The sequence below is a fragment of the Thermomyces lanuginosus genome (genome assembly GCF_041956635.1).
Source record: "Thermomyces lanuginosus strain ATCC 200065 unplaced genomic scaffold VTN49scaffold_27, whole genome shotgun sequence".
Classification (NCBI taxonomy): Eukaryota; Fungi; Ascomycota; class Eurotiomycetes; order Eurotiales; family Trichocomaceae; genus Thermomyces; species Thermomyces lanuginosus.
The window spans coordinates 489421-505018 of NW_027192361.1; the positions used below are offsets into that span (position 1 = coordinate 489421).

Consider the following 15598-nt stretch of genomic DNA (forward strand, 5'->3'; position numbering starts at 1 on the left):
ACCGCCAGCGTCCATACTCAATCGTCGTAAAAATAATCAATATGGTGGGGGGTATCGATGATATGTATGTGCAATGGTGATGGGGATCGTTCACAGAAGCTGTGCGGGAACTTGAAAGATGAAGACAATCACGATGGTGAATTAGAAAGTAACAGTTAAGAGAATGCGACTGTGTTGCCAACGACGGCAGATGCGACGCGGTAAGTTTTGCGTCGGTCGCTTCGTGCTGATTAGTAAACTCAGCCCGAGGAACTCTCGGAGGTTGTGTATCGCACCGAGACGAAAAAGAATATGCAAATCAAAGACAACTCGACAAGATCGGCAAGCGATCAATTAATCGAAAATGTACAGAGAACAGATCAAAGACGATGAAAAACCGACGAGACTACTGTCGCAGGGACCGAAGTATCTCCAGGCACGCAGTAAGACGAATGCACTGCAACTCCACTGGGTACCGGAGTCGAAACGAAGACAAGAATCAAAGAGAAGGCACGAAGACCGATTCCTGATACGACGGCCGTTTCTGTTCGCTGCAACGACAAAGCCGTCCGAGACTTGAGACCGGAGCGATCGAAGCACGGCACGATTCTTTGAACGGGAGGCAGGGAATGCAACGGGGTTAGGGACTGATCCTTCGCAACCGGGTCGAAACGTCGGACAAGCGAGGGAAAGAATGAAAGAATCGAAGAATCTTTTTCTGCTTTTCGGCCGGAACCGAGGGGCAAATGATGCGAAGCGGGCAGAAACGGGACGATTTCTGTCTTCAGGGGGGGGGGGGGGGGGGGCCGACCTCTATTTTGCACTGGGAGAAGGGAATTGCACTTTTTTTAAGGAGTTTTGGGTTGATTTTTCAGAAGTAAAATGGAAAGAAGTCAAACAGAGGAGGAGTGAACGGAGAAGCAGATGTCCGAAAAGAAAGTGAAAATAGAGGGGGACGAAGAGGAGGATGAATGAAGAGCGAAGAGGCGATTGTGAGAAGGCCGCGAAGTGCGTTGAACAAGAACCAGGGAATGGGAGAGTCGAGACGCCACTAGTCCCGATTGGGGATGGCGGGCTTGGCGTCATGCTTTGCTGTCGACCTCGAGAGCCAATGGTCCTGCATCCCCCACAGCTGGGCCTGGATCATTTCACCCTCTCCCCCCTCCATTCCTGGATTTGACTTGATCGACTTGACGGCTTTCCATCATATTCAACGACTTCAAATGCAGCCAAAATGACGAATAATGACTCGGTATCAGCATCGTGGTGGACTATGAATACTTTGGTTGATCTACTGCGCCGTTCGGAATTCCTCAGTTACTTTCTGTTATTCTGATCAAGCTGATCCTAATGACACAGCGACTCTCAAGCTGTCAGCAACAGAGCCTAACCTACTAGCCGTAAGCCAAGCACCCTCCGTTCGGGATCGATCACCATCGCTGACAGGCGCCCCAGCCAATCACCATCGCACAATCGCCGCTGGTGAGGAAAGGGTTCATCAACGTCGGCCAATGATAGCCGAGGAGTAAACTCAAGCAATGGCAGTCAGATGATTGAATGCGCGCGCTGAGAGATTTCTTTGCAGTCTCGATTGTCTGCGGGAATTCGATGGTCGCATCAGGAACCTCTCGTGGGCTTTAGAAGATCAAGGGGTGACCAATCAAACTGCTTATTGACGATGCTCTGCCGATCGGAGCTTCAGGTTCGCGTGCTGTTTACTTAATATGTAAAAAAGCTGGTACGGTCGCAGCCCGATACAATAAACCACCGAATGCGATGCAGATCATCATCATAACAGCTTCATTAGAATATCAACTAACTAATACAATGAGCGCAAATCATCGTCTAAAAAAAAAAAAAAAAAAAAAAAAATTAAAGCCTATGCGACATGCTCCACTTCCTCAGCCGACTCCTTCGCGTCGGCCAGACCCATCTGGGCAGCGAAGGTGGTGGAGGGCTTCCACTTGCTCGACTTGGCAGGCGTGCTCTCCTCCATCATCTTATCGACTTGCTCCAGGGTCAGTCCCTTGGTCTCGAACACGAGGAAGTAGGCGTAGAAGAAGCACAGGGCGCACAGAGAGCCCCAGATGAAGAAGACGCGAGCTCCCAGGTTGCCCTTGTCGCCGTCAACCATGTACGGGGTGATAATGGCGATGACCTATCGAACGAGTTAGCAATGTCATCGATGATCAGATCAACGGAATAGACGTACGCAGTTCCACAGCCAGTTCGAGGCGGTCGACAGAGCGACGCCACGAGCACGGATGGGCAGCGGGTAGATCTCGCCAACAACGACCCAGGCACCCGGGCCCCAGGTGGTCGCGAAGAAGAAGATGTAGATGCAGATGAAGGAGATCATCGCAGACACGGCCTTCTTATCCTGGCCATCGGTAACACCGACAATGGCGACGATGAACTGGCAGATGACCATACCCAGCGCACCCCAGATCAGCAGCGGACGACGACCAATCTTCTCCATGGCGTAGAAGGAGAACGGGGTGGACAGGACGTTGACAATGGTGGTGATCATGGAGATGAGGAAGGGGTCATCAATGGTGCCCAGCTGCTGGAAGAAGGTGGTGCCGAAGTAGAAGACAAAGTTGACACCGGTCCACTGCTGCATCATCTGCAGAGAGGTGCCCAGAATGACCCGGCGCACGTTGCTGTTGGCCTTGAACAGCGAGCCGCGGAAGCAGTTGAGCCAGCTGTCGAAGTAGCCGCCCTGGGGGATAACCTGCATCTCGTACTCGTGGTTGGCGACAATCTCGGCCAGTTCCTGCTGGATGAGCTCGGAGTCCTTGGGCTGGCCACGGACCCGGGAGAGGACGTGAGCGGCCTTGTCGAGCTCGCCCTTCTTGACGAAGTAACGAGGAGATTCCGGCAGGAGCAACAGACCGCCGCCGAGAATCAGCGCCCAAAGCATCTGCAGGGCAATGGGAATGCGGTAGGAGCCCGAGTCGTCGCGGTCCTGGGTGGCATAGTCGACGCAGGAGGCAAGCATCAGACCAATGGTGATGCAGAACTGGTAACCCGAGACGATGGCGCCACGGACTTTGCGGGGGGCGATCTCGGACATGTACAGAATGATGATGGCGGAGACGAAACCGACGCCGAAACCGGCAATCAGACGACCAGCCACCAGCATGCCAACCTCGGTCGACGCGGTCTGCAGGACGACACCGCCAATGAAGACGACGCAGCCGGCGACAATGGTGGTGCGACGGCCAAAGTAGTCGGCCAAGTCACCTGCAATCAACGAACCAAAGAAGGTACCAGCGGACAGAATGGACGTGACGAGCGATTTCTTCCAGGACGCAAAGACGAACTTGTCCTTGGGGGTGGTGTCGGGGTCGAGATGCTCAAATTCCTGAATGAAGTAGGGCATGGCCATGACGCCGTTGATGTAACCCGAATCGAAGCCGAAGAAGATACCGCCAAAGGCCGCGAAGGCGCACATCAGGTACGCCTTGACGGTGACGGGCGCTTCGACGCGCGTGGTATCGGTGGGAGCCTGCAGGCTCTGTTTGCGTTCGTGCCCTTTTTCTTCCGCCATGGCTACTAGATGTTCCTGGGTTCTTTGGGGGTTCAAGCACTCTGTGTCCTTGGGAGGGAGGCCAAGGAGGGAGAGCAGAGGGGAGGACAGGGCGGAGTGCTACGCGAGAGGAAAAGAAAGGAGCTCCACGGGGTAGGACAGGACGGCCTTCATATACTCCCCCGGGCCGGTCGCGCTCTGCATTCTTTTTCGTTTCTCTTCTTCTTTTTCGCTCATCTGAGCCCCCGCCCCCGGTGCCATGGGGTCCCTCGCCATTCCGGGGGCCTCCATTGGAGACGAACTGGGACCAATGGGTCCAGTCGGTATTTTTTGCTTCTTGCTTGAGTTAATCCTGCTGCTTTGGGCGTGTCGGCACATGAAACGTCGTACGACTAATGGGGTTCAAGCACTGACGCTTGGGCCAGGGAAAAGCTTGACAGCTTAGCCCTAACCCAACAGGGTTTGTGGAATCAAAGCGTTTGCTGCAAAAAAAAAAAAAGCACCTTTTTTTTTTTCAAATTGCCGGGTTGCCACTTGGACTTGGCCACTGAATCCGCCGTGCAACACTGCTACTCTACAGCCGCTCGGATCGATTACAGTTCAGTAGTAGGTTACTCCAGCTGTCCGCCGGTGAACGAGTGTGTCCAGGATGCTGCATGCAACCTGCAGTGCGCTTCATAACCCCAGCCAGTCAGCCCGAGCTGATTCCCCGGCTGCCGCCCCCGGTTTTGACCCTCGTCCACGCGGACTGGCAAGAGGAATGCGTTAGAGTTCGCGCGGTCGGCACACGGCCACGGATTTCGCGTCCCTGGATTCGGGCAGCCAACCACAGTCTCGGGGTCTCATCGGGGTGTCATCGGATCAGCTGGAGGGCTTGAAGCTCGGATTTCAAAGGCGGGGAGGGCCAATCAATCATGGACTAGCCGGTTAGGGGCTAGGGCAGATCCGCAGGGCGGAAGTACGGAGGGATGAGAATCGAGCCGACGGCATCGGTAGGATGGTTTGTTTGCCCTCCGTCTCTCCGGACTTTCTTCCTCCAGGTTCTCCAGCTCTCATGAACATGTTTCGTGCTCCCGACAGGGCTCCCGGACAACACACGGGCTGCATGCGGGACGGATCAGGGGCACCGCCAACACTCCAGGTCCCACGTGTCTCACTCCCCTCGTCAACCCCATACTCGTACATTCTCCAAAGCACGAATGCCTCGGCCCATTCCATCGTGTTCTGTTCTCGGTGAAGACTTTTACGTCGTCTGCAATCAAACTCTGCCGGTTCGTGTCTTGGTGGCCGATCGGCAGGTTGCAGAGGGACGGAGAATGGGCCAATCAGAGGAATTCCCGTTGGCCGCTAATAGTCCGCTTGTGCAAATTAACTTTGCTAGAGATGTTACCGTATCAGGAGGACCCATGGTACCCGATCGAGATCTCGATGCATCCATTTGCAAATGCACGCGTCACTCTGCGAAAAAAGAAAAAAAAAATTGTGGCTCGGTCAATCATGCCGATGTTCCTTGCTGACAGAATTGCAAATTATTCTGCATATTTCCATGCCCTGATCCAGATTCCCGAGGCCCGCTGTGGCGGCTGCTGACTCGCTGAGGCTGTAGTGGTGAGTAAGTAACTACCTATTCCGGTTAGTGCGGATCATCAGGGACGTCGGGCACGAGTGCGCTAGCCCCTTTGGGTTAGCCTCGTGCTTATCCCAGTTGCTATCCCAGTCAGGTTAGTGATTAGCCATTCACTTATTGCATGCAGCGGCAGCCGGTGTCAGCCACTAGCGTCATGGCAGCCAGAAGCTTCCCTCAATTCTACACCAAGATGAGCCTTTTTTTTCTTTCAGCGTTGACAGCTGACACTGCAATGTCATTAACCATCCTAGATCATGCAATGTTTAATTAATGTATCGTCTTTGTTAGTTCTTTAGATGAGCTGATTCGTTCATGCCCGTAATTCGTCATGGAATGTCTTTGTTGATGCCCAGATTCGAAACTCTGAATGTCTGACCCTGGAATGGTAGACTACTCTCTGCATAGGATAGAAGAGAAAGAACATGGAATGCATGCTAGCTCTAGCCCTGCCAAACCATCGACCCAGCACGAGATCATGCATCGGATCGTCGAGAACCCGTGGCCAGTGCTTCCAGCGTCAATCGAATTCCATTCCGTTTCCATGTATTCCGACCCCGGAATCTGGACCAAGGCATGATGGAATCCGATCATGATTCTTGAAACGTTGATTGCTTTTACTGGATTGACTGACGATCACGTGTCAGGCTTACATGATTCTGGATTCAGGCACGGTGCACTTCATGGGATGGATTCAGGCGTTGAGTTGAGCACGTAGTTCTCAAGTAACTACTTCAACTGCGCGTTCGCAACCGCAGACAGACAGACAGACAGACGCAGATTTGCTATCTCACCTATCAAGCATGCGCTGAATTTCACGAAAACAATCCGTCCCAATCTTTCGGATCCGGCGCAAAGTTTGGATTGAAGAACCAGAGCTCAACGCCGGTCCTATCGGCCAAGCAAACGACCTCGCGGTCACCAAAGATACGAAGGTACCGTTTCCTGATGCGTCTCCAGATGGCACCCCTTCTGTTGCGGAGCGAGTGCGTTGAAGTGCCAGTTCTGATTACACCGCCGGCTCGCAAACGGAATGAGTACCGAGTTACCATGCTGGTGGTGGCCTCGTCGACTGCAACCTGACGGGGCTTCTCGATGAGGTGATAGACCAGGGTTTGGGTCAGAGAGACGGAGCAATATGGCAGCATTTTGGCTAATGGGTTGAGAACAGTTCATCCACCGGATGCTGAGCCGGTCAACGCGATAATCATACTCTAGGTGTACTGTGGCGCGCTTGTTCCTGAAGAAGAACTGGGTCACACTTTTGTGGTTGACGGCGTGATCGGGGCAGCCGCGGGACCTATAGAACCCGCCTAGTGGCTTTTTAGTTGGCATTGCGAGGTGAGAGATCTTCTTGTCTAGCAACTGCCCTGTCGTCGCCGCCCACTTACCTTGCTGTACTTCTGCCGGCTGCACCCGCAGGTTGATCTCAAAGACGACTAGTATGTTTTGAGCCGCATCCAAGTGACACAACCCGACATCGCGGAAACGGCCAATCTCTTGGATGTGGTTCGAAACCAAGTCTCAAACATTGACGCACGATTCAGGACGACTTGGAAATATGAATGTCTGGATTTGCCAGGGAACAATGACCACTTTGTCTTTGACGACGCTGTGCGTATAGATAGAAGAGCCAATCCGTCGGATGACATATGCGTTTGTTTGTAAGTCCCACGCTGTTAAGACAGTGGGTATTCCTATTAACCAAAGTCGAATGTTAGGACGCGCCTGGAAGATTGATATCTCAGCGTCTCCTCACTGACAAATATCCCCAGTCTACAAAAAGGTATCGATTAGTCAGCGCACATTTTGGAACCGTAGCCTGCAAATTCTCTGCAAGTCCGGATCGATTTCTCTCCAGTTTCGAGATTCAGCACCGCGAATTGGGAGGTGCTTGTTTGATAGCATAGCCGGCGTGACTTGTAGTCGATCGACTCGGGCACGCCGTCCAAGTGTTCCGGCCAAGGGACGAAGATCTTCTTGACCGGTCTAGCATGCTCCCAGCTAGGTTATGTCGCCATCGGAAAACAGTTCGTTGCGCCAGTAATTGCTCTATTTATACTGACGCCCTCATAGTTCAAACTTAGGAACGCAAAATAGGTGTAATGAATTGTATGGCAAGCCAAATCGTGCACCATCGCCTTAACTATATAGACTTTCTCGTAAGCCCTGTCGGTAATACGATACTACTTTGAACTAACTCTGAACACTGAGGAGTGGCTGATACTCATCCCCATCCTTTGGCACCGGACAATGTCTAGAGAGTTTACAAATAAATCAAAAAGTTCGAGAGCGAGGAAGCTGGCAAATGTCATGCATCCTGAAGTTCTTTGAATTGAACTTCAAATGCTGCTTCAGAAAAGAAGTCGAACTCATCAATGGAACCAAAGAAATCTGCCTTAGCGTCTCAGCCGAGTTTATCTCAGCCTCATTTAGTAAACTGCGCTGGGATGCTGAGAGAATGAGGCGAGGAGTTGATCTGTGCGGTTGGATGCATCACAACCAGCCTACTATACTGATGTGGCACGCCAGAATGCAACTGTGCTGGGAACTCTGGCTCGTGCTTCGGCGTTTGCCGACGGCCATCAATGGAGCCTCACGCAAGGTTTAACACATCCAGAAGCACCTCGAAAGGCAGTCTTTATGCAGTAACATTAGATTAACATTGATACAAAAAGCAACCACCAACGCCATAAATACTATCAATTACCCAGTCTACCATCCCGAACCCTCATCACACGTCACTTTCAATCATCCATCCCGACATGAATTTCCCGATGAGCGAACGGCCGTTCCAGCGGGATTCCTGCCCGTCGCTGCGACCGAGGTTTGGGCCGTGCCAGGGTGTATCTGCATACAGGTCAGAAATCATCATCTGGATGGGTGGGATAGGAGACACGTACTTGGCAAATGCTCGTGACAGTGCCTTCTTGCAGCTGACCTTTTGACTGCCGATGAACGAATCAACAGTCACTGCAATCGCGCGGTCAATGTCCTGCGCCGAGCAGTACTCCGACAGCCGCATCTTGCAGAAGGCCTCGGCAATACGCATGATGGACTCCAGGTGACGGACCTGCCAGCAACAATTAGATTTAGCGTTTCTTGATGACGGTGGAAGGAGCTGGTACATACCGTGATTGGATAGGCGCCCGTAACGTTCGCCTCACGTCGCATGTCGGCAAAGAGCCGTGCGATCTTGTCCTGGTCGATCTGATACAGCTTCGGGTGGCACCGCTCGCGCGCGTACAGGATGTATTTCCGGAGAAGTTCTTGAGGAATCTCACCCTCTTTCTCCTCCGCCGCCTTGCGCTCCATCTCGGCTCGCGCTTCCTCCTCCTCTGGGGTCAGCGGCAGACGCTCGCCTTGTTCGTTGATACGATAGCCCTCCTCGTCGATCAGGTTACCGTCCTTGTCGATCAGCCGGCCCTGGGCATCGCGCTGGGGCCGGCCCGGGTTCGCGCGGTGGTGAGATTCTACAACGAACTTGGCCAGTCGTTCATCCTCGCTGGGCTGCACAGTGTCGCGGATAACGCAAAGAATGTCGAATCGAGACAAAATCGGCTCCGTCAGCTGCACGTTGTCCGAGAACGCCAGCGTGCTGTTATACCGACCGCCGATGGGGTTAGCCGCCGCGATCACAGCACACCGTGCTTGCAGTGTCGTGACAATGCCCGCCTTCGAGATGGAAATGGTTTGCTGTTCCATAGCTTCGTGGATTGACGTGCGGTCCTGGTCGTTCATCTTGTCGAATTCGTCGATCAAGCACGTGCCGCGATCTGCCAGCACAAGCGCACCACCCTCCAGCGTCCATTCGCTGGTCAAGGGGTCCCGGCGAACACTGGCAGTCAGACCGACCGCACTGGCGCCCTGTCCCGTCGCAAAAACAGCACGATGCGCCGTCTTCTCAACGTACTTTAGGAACTGAGACTTGGCCGTGCCAGGATCGCCGAGAAGAAGGACGTTGATGTCGCCACGGATGGCCATTTTACCCTGCGCCTCCTTGCGCACACCGCCAAACAGCGACAGAGCAATGGCGGTTTTGACGTCTTCGTGCCCATAGATGCTAGGGGCGATTGAGCGGATGATTTTGTCAACAATGTCCGGATCCCGCGAGAGGGCCCGAATCTTTCGTTCATCTTCCTCCGTTAGATGGAAACCAGCCATCTGGTCATGCGCCTTGACGATATGGTTCGCCTCAATGATCGTGGCAAATACAGGGAAGCCGTTCTTATTGTTGAGGTGCGCGTCGTAGCTGTTTCGGTATATTCCGGTCACCTCGATCTCATCACCAGGCTTGGCGCTGTCAATGAGGTCGGCGAGCAGGATCACCTCGCGCTGCCGTGGCAGTCGTCCGGCAGGTACAGACCCGGGTGACTCCTGCAGGGTCAGCTTCTGGTAGTTCCGGTACACGGTCTTCTCCGAGTTCATGGTGAAAGGCCCGCGGGAGGTGCAGCTCTGACAGTATGAGATCTTCACTTCCGCCGACGCTTCTTGCTGGAACGGACCGAGAATGGTACCGCACTTGTTGCACGTAAACATCACATACTTCAGCTGCGGGAACACTCCCGTGCGCCGCGTGACCACGCCGCTCACGCGTACGAGGCAGTTGAGATGGGACTGGCGGAGCTCTCTGAGCGAGTAGCAGAGGGGTAGATCGGTGATGCGTACATGAATTTCGTTGTGGATATCCGCGTACTGGGGATAATGGAAGAGAGTGACTTCCAGCGCAGCCTGGTCGAAGATTTTCAGAACCTCTGTAGGCTCATTCGCAACAAAGTACCCCAGGACTGCCCGGGCGGCAACCAGGTGGGCATAGGACACTTCGAGGGACGCGGAGTTGACTTCACCAAGAGTCTTCACCCGGTTTCCGTAGACGGACTGACCGGACTCGTCAATGTACTCCGTCAAGAAAGCCTTGAACTCGCGGCTGATGCTTCGCATGACCGCTGGTTGTTGAATCCACTCGGTTAGGTTGGCGGCCTTAGGGTCCGCCAGTTCCTCGAGGGTCAGTTCTTCTTCCATAATATCGTCGTGCATGTCCATGTCATCCCGGTCTTCATCATAGTGGTGTCGCTTGCGTCGGACCTGCCGTGAGAGGTCCATTTCGGCGTCTTCGTCATCGTCTTGCAAGAACGCCGCTGGCATACGCTGGCGCCGCGCCAATGCGCGATCTCGTTTGTTCAGACGAGCTTCGAGCTCCCGACGAGCACCAATGTCGAGACCCTCCGCGTCAACATCATCGTCCACGATGTAATTGCCGCGGTACTGGTCGTTTCCAACGGAGCGGTAATCCCGTTCGAAGTTCTCGGCAAACAGATCAATGCCGTCCTCATCTTCTGCCATTTCATCGAGGTCATCGATATCAGCGGGAAATTCCTCTTCTTCACGGTCCGGATCATCTTCGAATGGCATCACCGGCGGAGATGACGGCGGCGCTGGCGGTATGTCAGCACATATATTGGATCACGAATGGATCGACAACACGCACGACTTGATGGAGGAGCGACGGATGAGGATTCATCTTCGGGCTCTCTCTCTCTCTTTCGGCGATTCGAGCCGCCCACGGCACCAACGCCGCGGTTTGCGGCAGAGGGGTTGGGTCGCAACGGGGTGCTGGACAAGTTATTAACGCTTTACATCCAAGGGGGTCGCTATGGAATTACATACCTCATGGTGTCTCGATGATTCCCAGAGTTTACTCAGTTATCATCGAGGTGCAGTGGGAAGACCTGGATAGTGTGAAAACGTCCGTGTGTTGGCGGCGAGCACGTTTCTCCGACGCGTCCGAGACGCGACTACTTAACGCGTCGCGGTCCAAACCCAATTAAACCCGATCTGGAACTCACGTGACCCAAGATGCGTACTTGGAATGTTTGTCGGTTGCAGCCAGCCAGTGCCAATACCTAATAAACCGAGTAATCAAGGCACGTTATTTAAGTGCTCATATCAAGTTCAACAGTGCTCCGTGTCTATGACCACGTCCACGAAGTGACGAAGTTGAGCAAACTGCGAGAGTGGTGTGTAATATTGCCATATCGGGGATAGTGGCTCGCGGTCGCCCTCCCAGCTCCGCGTATCGATCGTCTGGCGCTCATCGGTCTTTCGTTAGTATTCGCAGAGAACTGTTGATTATGATGGAATCGTCGCAAGCCTCTTCGAGCGCAGGTGATGCGCAATCGCAATTTAACCGTGAAAGTCAGCAACGAAGAGAAAGCGCCGCGTCGGAGGACTCTCAGACAGCAAAGGAGTAAGCCCCAAACCTACACTGCGCAACTCCAAGACGAATTATTGATAATGGATAATAGCTTCATCGAATCCCAATTGCGATTGGAAGCAGATGCTCGCGAAGCGTTGCCATACGTAAGTTTCCCGAAAAGCATGCTCATAATGAAGATGCTGATCTGCTATCTAGTCCTTTGACTCGTGCACTCAGCCGCTTGGCCCCTTGCGACAACCGCTGTTCTCCTGTTTGACGTGTAATCCTCCTCCGGAAAACGAGAATGAACCGTACAATGCGGCCGCAGTATGCTACTCTTGCTCGATCTCATGTCACGGCGACCACACGCTCGTGGAGCTCTTCAGCAAGCGGAACTTCGTCTGTGACTGCGGAACAACGCGTTTTCCCGCGACGTCACCGTGCACACTCCGTGTAGATCCCGCGACCGGCTCCAAGGGAGTACATTCGCAGAAGCCTGCCGAAGGCAATGCTTACAACCACAATTTCCGGAACCGATTCTGCGTCTGCAATGAAGAGTACGACCCGCACAAGGAGAAGGGCACCATGTTTCAGTGTCTTGGCCTGGGGACTGCGGAGACTGGAGGCTGCGGAGAGGACTGGTGGCATCCAGAGTGTCTTGTGGGCCTTCCTCGTGGATGGCACAAAGCGACGGCGACAAATGACGGAACGGATGGGACAGCCGTGAAATCGGACGAAAGTGATGACGATGAAGAGCCTCCCCTACCTCCTGGCTTTCCCGAAGAAGATGACTTTGAGGCATTTATATGCTACAAATGCTTGGAATCGGCGCAATGGCTGAAGCGATACGCTGGAACTAAGGGATTCTTGGCCCCGGTTTACAAAGACGGGGGGCTGAAGAAGGTAGAGGCCGTGGAGAGCTCCAAAGACACCACTGAAGAAGCAACTGCTTCCTCGCTAAAGCGAAAGAACCGCGACGATGACAGCGAAGAAACGCACAACGTCAAGCGAACCAAGAGCGAAGACACGAGCGGCTCCGGTACGACTCCCCAGGAAGCCCGCTCCGACAACCAGCAGAGCCGCAAGCACGCATCTCTCCCGAAAGAAGCACCATCTGGGACGTTCTCGCTGTTCATGAAAGAGGACTTCCGCGACCATCTATGCCACTGCCCGGAATGTTTCCCCCTTCTGGTGCCCCACCCACAACTCCGCGAGGAAGAAGAGGTCTATGAGCCGCCTCTATCCGAGGATGGCGACGGCAACGAGGCCAACGGCGGCGGCAGCCACGGCACAGGCAGCCTATATGAGCGCGGCGAGGCGGCGCTCAGCACCATCGACCGCGTCCGCGCCATCGAGGGCGTCATGGCATACAACCACCTGCGCGATAAGGTCAAGGAATTCCTCAAGCCGTTCGCCGAGAGCGGCAGAACGGTCAGCGCGGAGGATGTCAAGGCGTATTTCGAAAAGCTGCGCGGGGATAACCTCGCCGGCGCGGCGCGGGAGAGTGTTGGGCAGGCGGGCTCTGGCTCTGGTGGTGAAGGAGGTGATCATCGTCGTGAGCAGAGCGGTATGTTACTACAATTCGCATGGAATATTCTGATCTCTTGCTGACGTGCTGGAATAGGCTATTAATGTGAAATGATTGGATGATTGATTTCTCTTCAGCTTATCTTGTACTCTATATCTTCTTGCTATGTGATGGTGAACGAAATGGGAATAATTAGGGTAACTCATGAATGATTGATCGGTTATGGTCTCTTGCACCCTGCTCGGAAGATTGAAACCTTCCCAACGACTTCAAAATCCCAAATTTCAAGGTTCTCGATGTTCCTGCACCGTTTGATTCATGATATCATATCAATGAACACAACCCGATGAGACTATAATCCACAATGTGATACTCCAGGAACGCCACGAGCTCATAAATACAGGGTATAACTCCCACCCGGCGCCAGACTAATTCTTAACAAAAGCATCCGCCCGCATATACAAGTATACATAAGAACAATAATCTCACACGCCGCTAATTATGCATGGAAAGAAAGGGATATAATGGTTCACTCCTTCAAGCGTTTGGACGCTCTCGCGACCATGGAATCATCTGGTAACCCACTGCGCTTCGTGCCAGGTAAACTGCCGGTCCGCATATCGTTGTCCTCCTGACTGACACGACGATGTGGATACTTGCCCTCGTAGCCCGCAAAGCAGTTCGCGCTGATCGGAGGCCCGTTAGTGAAGTACGGATGCTGTAACGCCTTCTCGGCTGTGATGCGCTTGGTCGGGTCGTATTGGAGCAGCTGTGACAGCAGGTCGAAGCCTTCCTGCCCGGGGGTCCCGACGGGAGAGTTGGCGGAGTAACCGTTGTTCTTCAGGCAGCTATGATACCATGCCTCGAGATTTGACGACTTGTTGTAGCCCATTGGACCCCGGGCCATGGCCAAGGACTGCAAGTTGGGGTACTCTGGCATGGACACCAGCCCGGGCCAATCCTCCTTGCGGGGCATTCCAAGGATTTCGATTATCTTCATCATTTGATTGCGCTGGAAGGGTACCGTCTTCTTGTTGTCCATCTTGGCCTCCTCACCCTTGAAGATCGGTCGCAGAGACAGTAGCTCGGCGAAGATACATCCGAGAGCCCAGAGATCTACAGCCGGCGTATAATGACGGCTGCCGAGGAGGAGCTCCGGTGCTCGGTACCAGATCGTCACCACGACTTTATCGCCAGAATAGAGCGAGTTCAGTGGTTTGTAGAAAAGACGCGCGAGACCCAGATCACCGATCCGGATGGCACCTTTGGAGGTGACCAGGATGTTTGCAGGCTTCAGATCCCGATGAAGCACCCAGTTGCTGTGCAGGTAAAGTAACCCATTCAGCAGTTGGAACAAGATGGACCGCACCATGTTGGCCGGAATCGGATGTCGCTGTGGCTGTGTATGGTGATGGATGATCTGCAGCAAGTCATGCTCGGTATACTCGAAGACCATGAATATGCACTTGTCCTCCAAGATGATCTCCTCCAGACCGATGATATTCGGATGATTCAGCTCTGAGCAAAGAGCCATTTCACGGATCGCCGACTGAGACAGACCGGTGTACTGGATTAGCTCGCCTTCTTTGTCGGGCTTGAATCTGTTAGATGGTCAGCATGTGCCCTTCATACAAGGTACAAGCCATCACTGACTTTTTAATGGCGAATTCGCGAGGCTCGCCATGCTTGCTGACGGCTTTGTACACCCGACCATAGGTACCACTGCTGATGAAACCGACGATGTGATACTTGTCCCGAATCCGAACTTTCGTCGTGTAGCCGGTTCTCGATCTCTTCTGATCGCTGGGCTCTGATATAAGTTAGCGGCCGGTCCACATGTAGCGACAACAAATGGAATCGAGATAGTAGGAGTATCAAATCGGAAAAAGATGCCCAAGTATCGACGAGTACTGAGCAAGGATCCACTTCACTGCATGGATGTAATGCGATAGAAGGGAAATTACCACGAAAGTAGGAGTTCTCAAGAGAGCTGAGAAAGGGATTATAATCTCTTCGGAACATGGCCGGGACCAAAGCCTCACTCTATTCACAGAAAAGAGGGAGCGAGAGAAGGATCGAGAGGGAAAGAAAAGAGAAATATAAACAGGCGATCAAGGCAATTTGCAAGAAGCAGACATTTCGACCAAGGGCATCGAGGAAATCAAGTGATCAGCTTATTTACCATCATAAGCGGCCTGAACACTCCGCTTGGGGTTCAGATTGGACGACGTGGCTGGACGAATGGAGGAAGCAGTCAATGGACCCGCGGATGATGGTGGATTTGTCAAGCTCATGAGATCAGGATCGGTCAGTCTCTTCAGTAGTCTCTGGTCAGTAGGTAGTTCGGTTCCGACGGCAAAATGGCCGCTGGGGTTGGCGCGGGCGGCGGAACTGAGCGCGAGTGGACCACGGAAGACGGGTTCTGCCGGGCTCTCGGAGCAGCTGGGCTGGGAGCAACAGTGGGAACTGGTGGGAGATGATTAATTAGCCCGCGGAGATAATTCTGCTCGTCGTACTGCTCTGGCTGCCTCGTCCTGCAGCTGCAGCAGTGTTGGAGGCCTGAGGCGACTCTAATTCTCCTGCCCAGAGCATCGGATGGATTAGTCAGCATTCCCAGTCATTTGCCCGTACCGTACGGAGCAACTAGCAATGCCCTCCTGTGGCAGCCGGTCTGGGGCAAGTGAAGTTACCCCGATTTCCAACTGCTACTATCATGATGACTCGGTAGGGTCCAGGCAG

General features: G+C 53.5%; 6 protein-coding genes across 6 annotated transcripts; 1 reads left to right on the forward strand and 5 right to left on the reverse strand.

Annotated features, from left to right (window-relative positions):
- Positions 1-1858: 1858 nt before the first annotated feature.
- VTN49DRAFT_2395 (uncharacterized protein) lies at positions 1859-3532 on the reverse strand (the record flags this gene model as incomplete). The annotated part of the gene is made up of 2 exons (XM_069410115.1): positions 1859-2137; positions 2192-3532. The coding sequence occupies 2 exons, from the start codon at positions 3530-3532 to the stop codon at positions 1859-1861; spliced, it is 1620 nt and encodes a 539-aa protein (XP_069268953.1).
- A 2418-nt stretch (positions 3533-5950) lies between these two features.
- VTN49DRAFT_2396 (uncharacterized protein) lies at positions 5951-6283 on the reverse strand (the record flags this gene model as incomplete). Its single annotated transcript, XM_069410116.1, has 1 exon — positions 5951-6283. One exon carries the CDS (start codon positions 6281-6283, stop codon positions 5951-5953), a length of 333 nt encoding a protein of 110 aa, XP_069268954.1.
- A 1599-nt stretch (positions 6284-7882) lies between these two features.
- VTN49DRAFT_2397 (uncharacterized protein) lies at positions 7883-10807 on the reverse strand (the record flags this gene model as incomplete). The annotated part of the gene is made up of 5 exons (XM_069410117.1): positions 7883-7985; positions 8039-8208; positions 8268-10570; positions 10624-10748; positions 10803-10807. 5 exons carry the CDS (start codon positions 10805-10807, stop codon positions 7883-7885), a joined length of 2706 nt encoding a protein of 901 aa, XP_069268955.1.
- Positions 10808-11266: 459 nt separating this feature from the next.
- VTN49DRAFT_2398 (uncharacterized protein) lies at positions 11267-12963 on the forward strand (the record flags this gene model as incomplete). The annotated part of the gene is made up of 4 exons (XM_069410118.1): positions 11267-11382; positions 11441-11495; positions 11548-12898; positions 12956-12963. The coding sequence occupies 4 exons, from the start codon at positions 11267-11269 to the stop codon at positions 12961-12963; spliced, it is 1530 nt and encodes a 509-aa protein (XP_069268956.1).
- A 425-nt stretch (positions 12964-13388) lies between these two features.
- VTN49DRAFT_2399 (uncharacterized protein) lies at positions 13389-15153 on the reverse strand (the record flags this gene model as incomplete). The annotated part of the gene is made up of 3 exons (XM_069410119.1): positions 13389-14460; positions 14513-14669; positions 15042-15153. 3 exons carry the CDS (start codon positions 15151-15153, stop codon positions 13389-13391), a joined length of 1341 nt encoding a protein of 446 aa, XP_069268957.1.
- A 23-nt stretch (positions 15154-15176) lies between these two features.
- VTN49DRAFT_2400 (uncharacterized protein) lies at positions 15177-15451 on the reverse strand (the record flags this gene model as incomplete). Its single annotated transcript, XM_069410122.1, has 2 exons — positions 15177-15325; positions 15376-15451. The coding sequence occupies 2 exons, from the start codon at positions 15449-15451 to the stop codon at positions 15177-15179; spliced, it is 225 nt and encodes a 74-aa protein (XP_069268958.1).
- Positions 15452-15598: the final 147 nt, after the last annotated feature.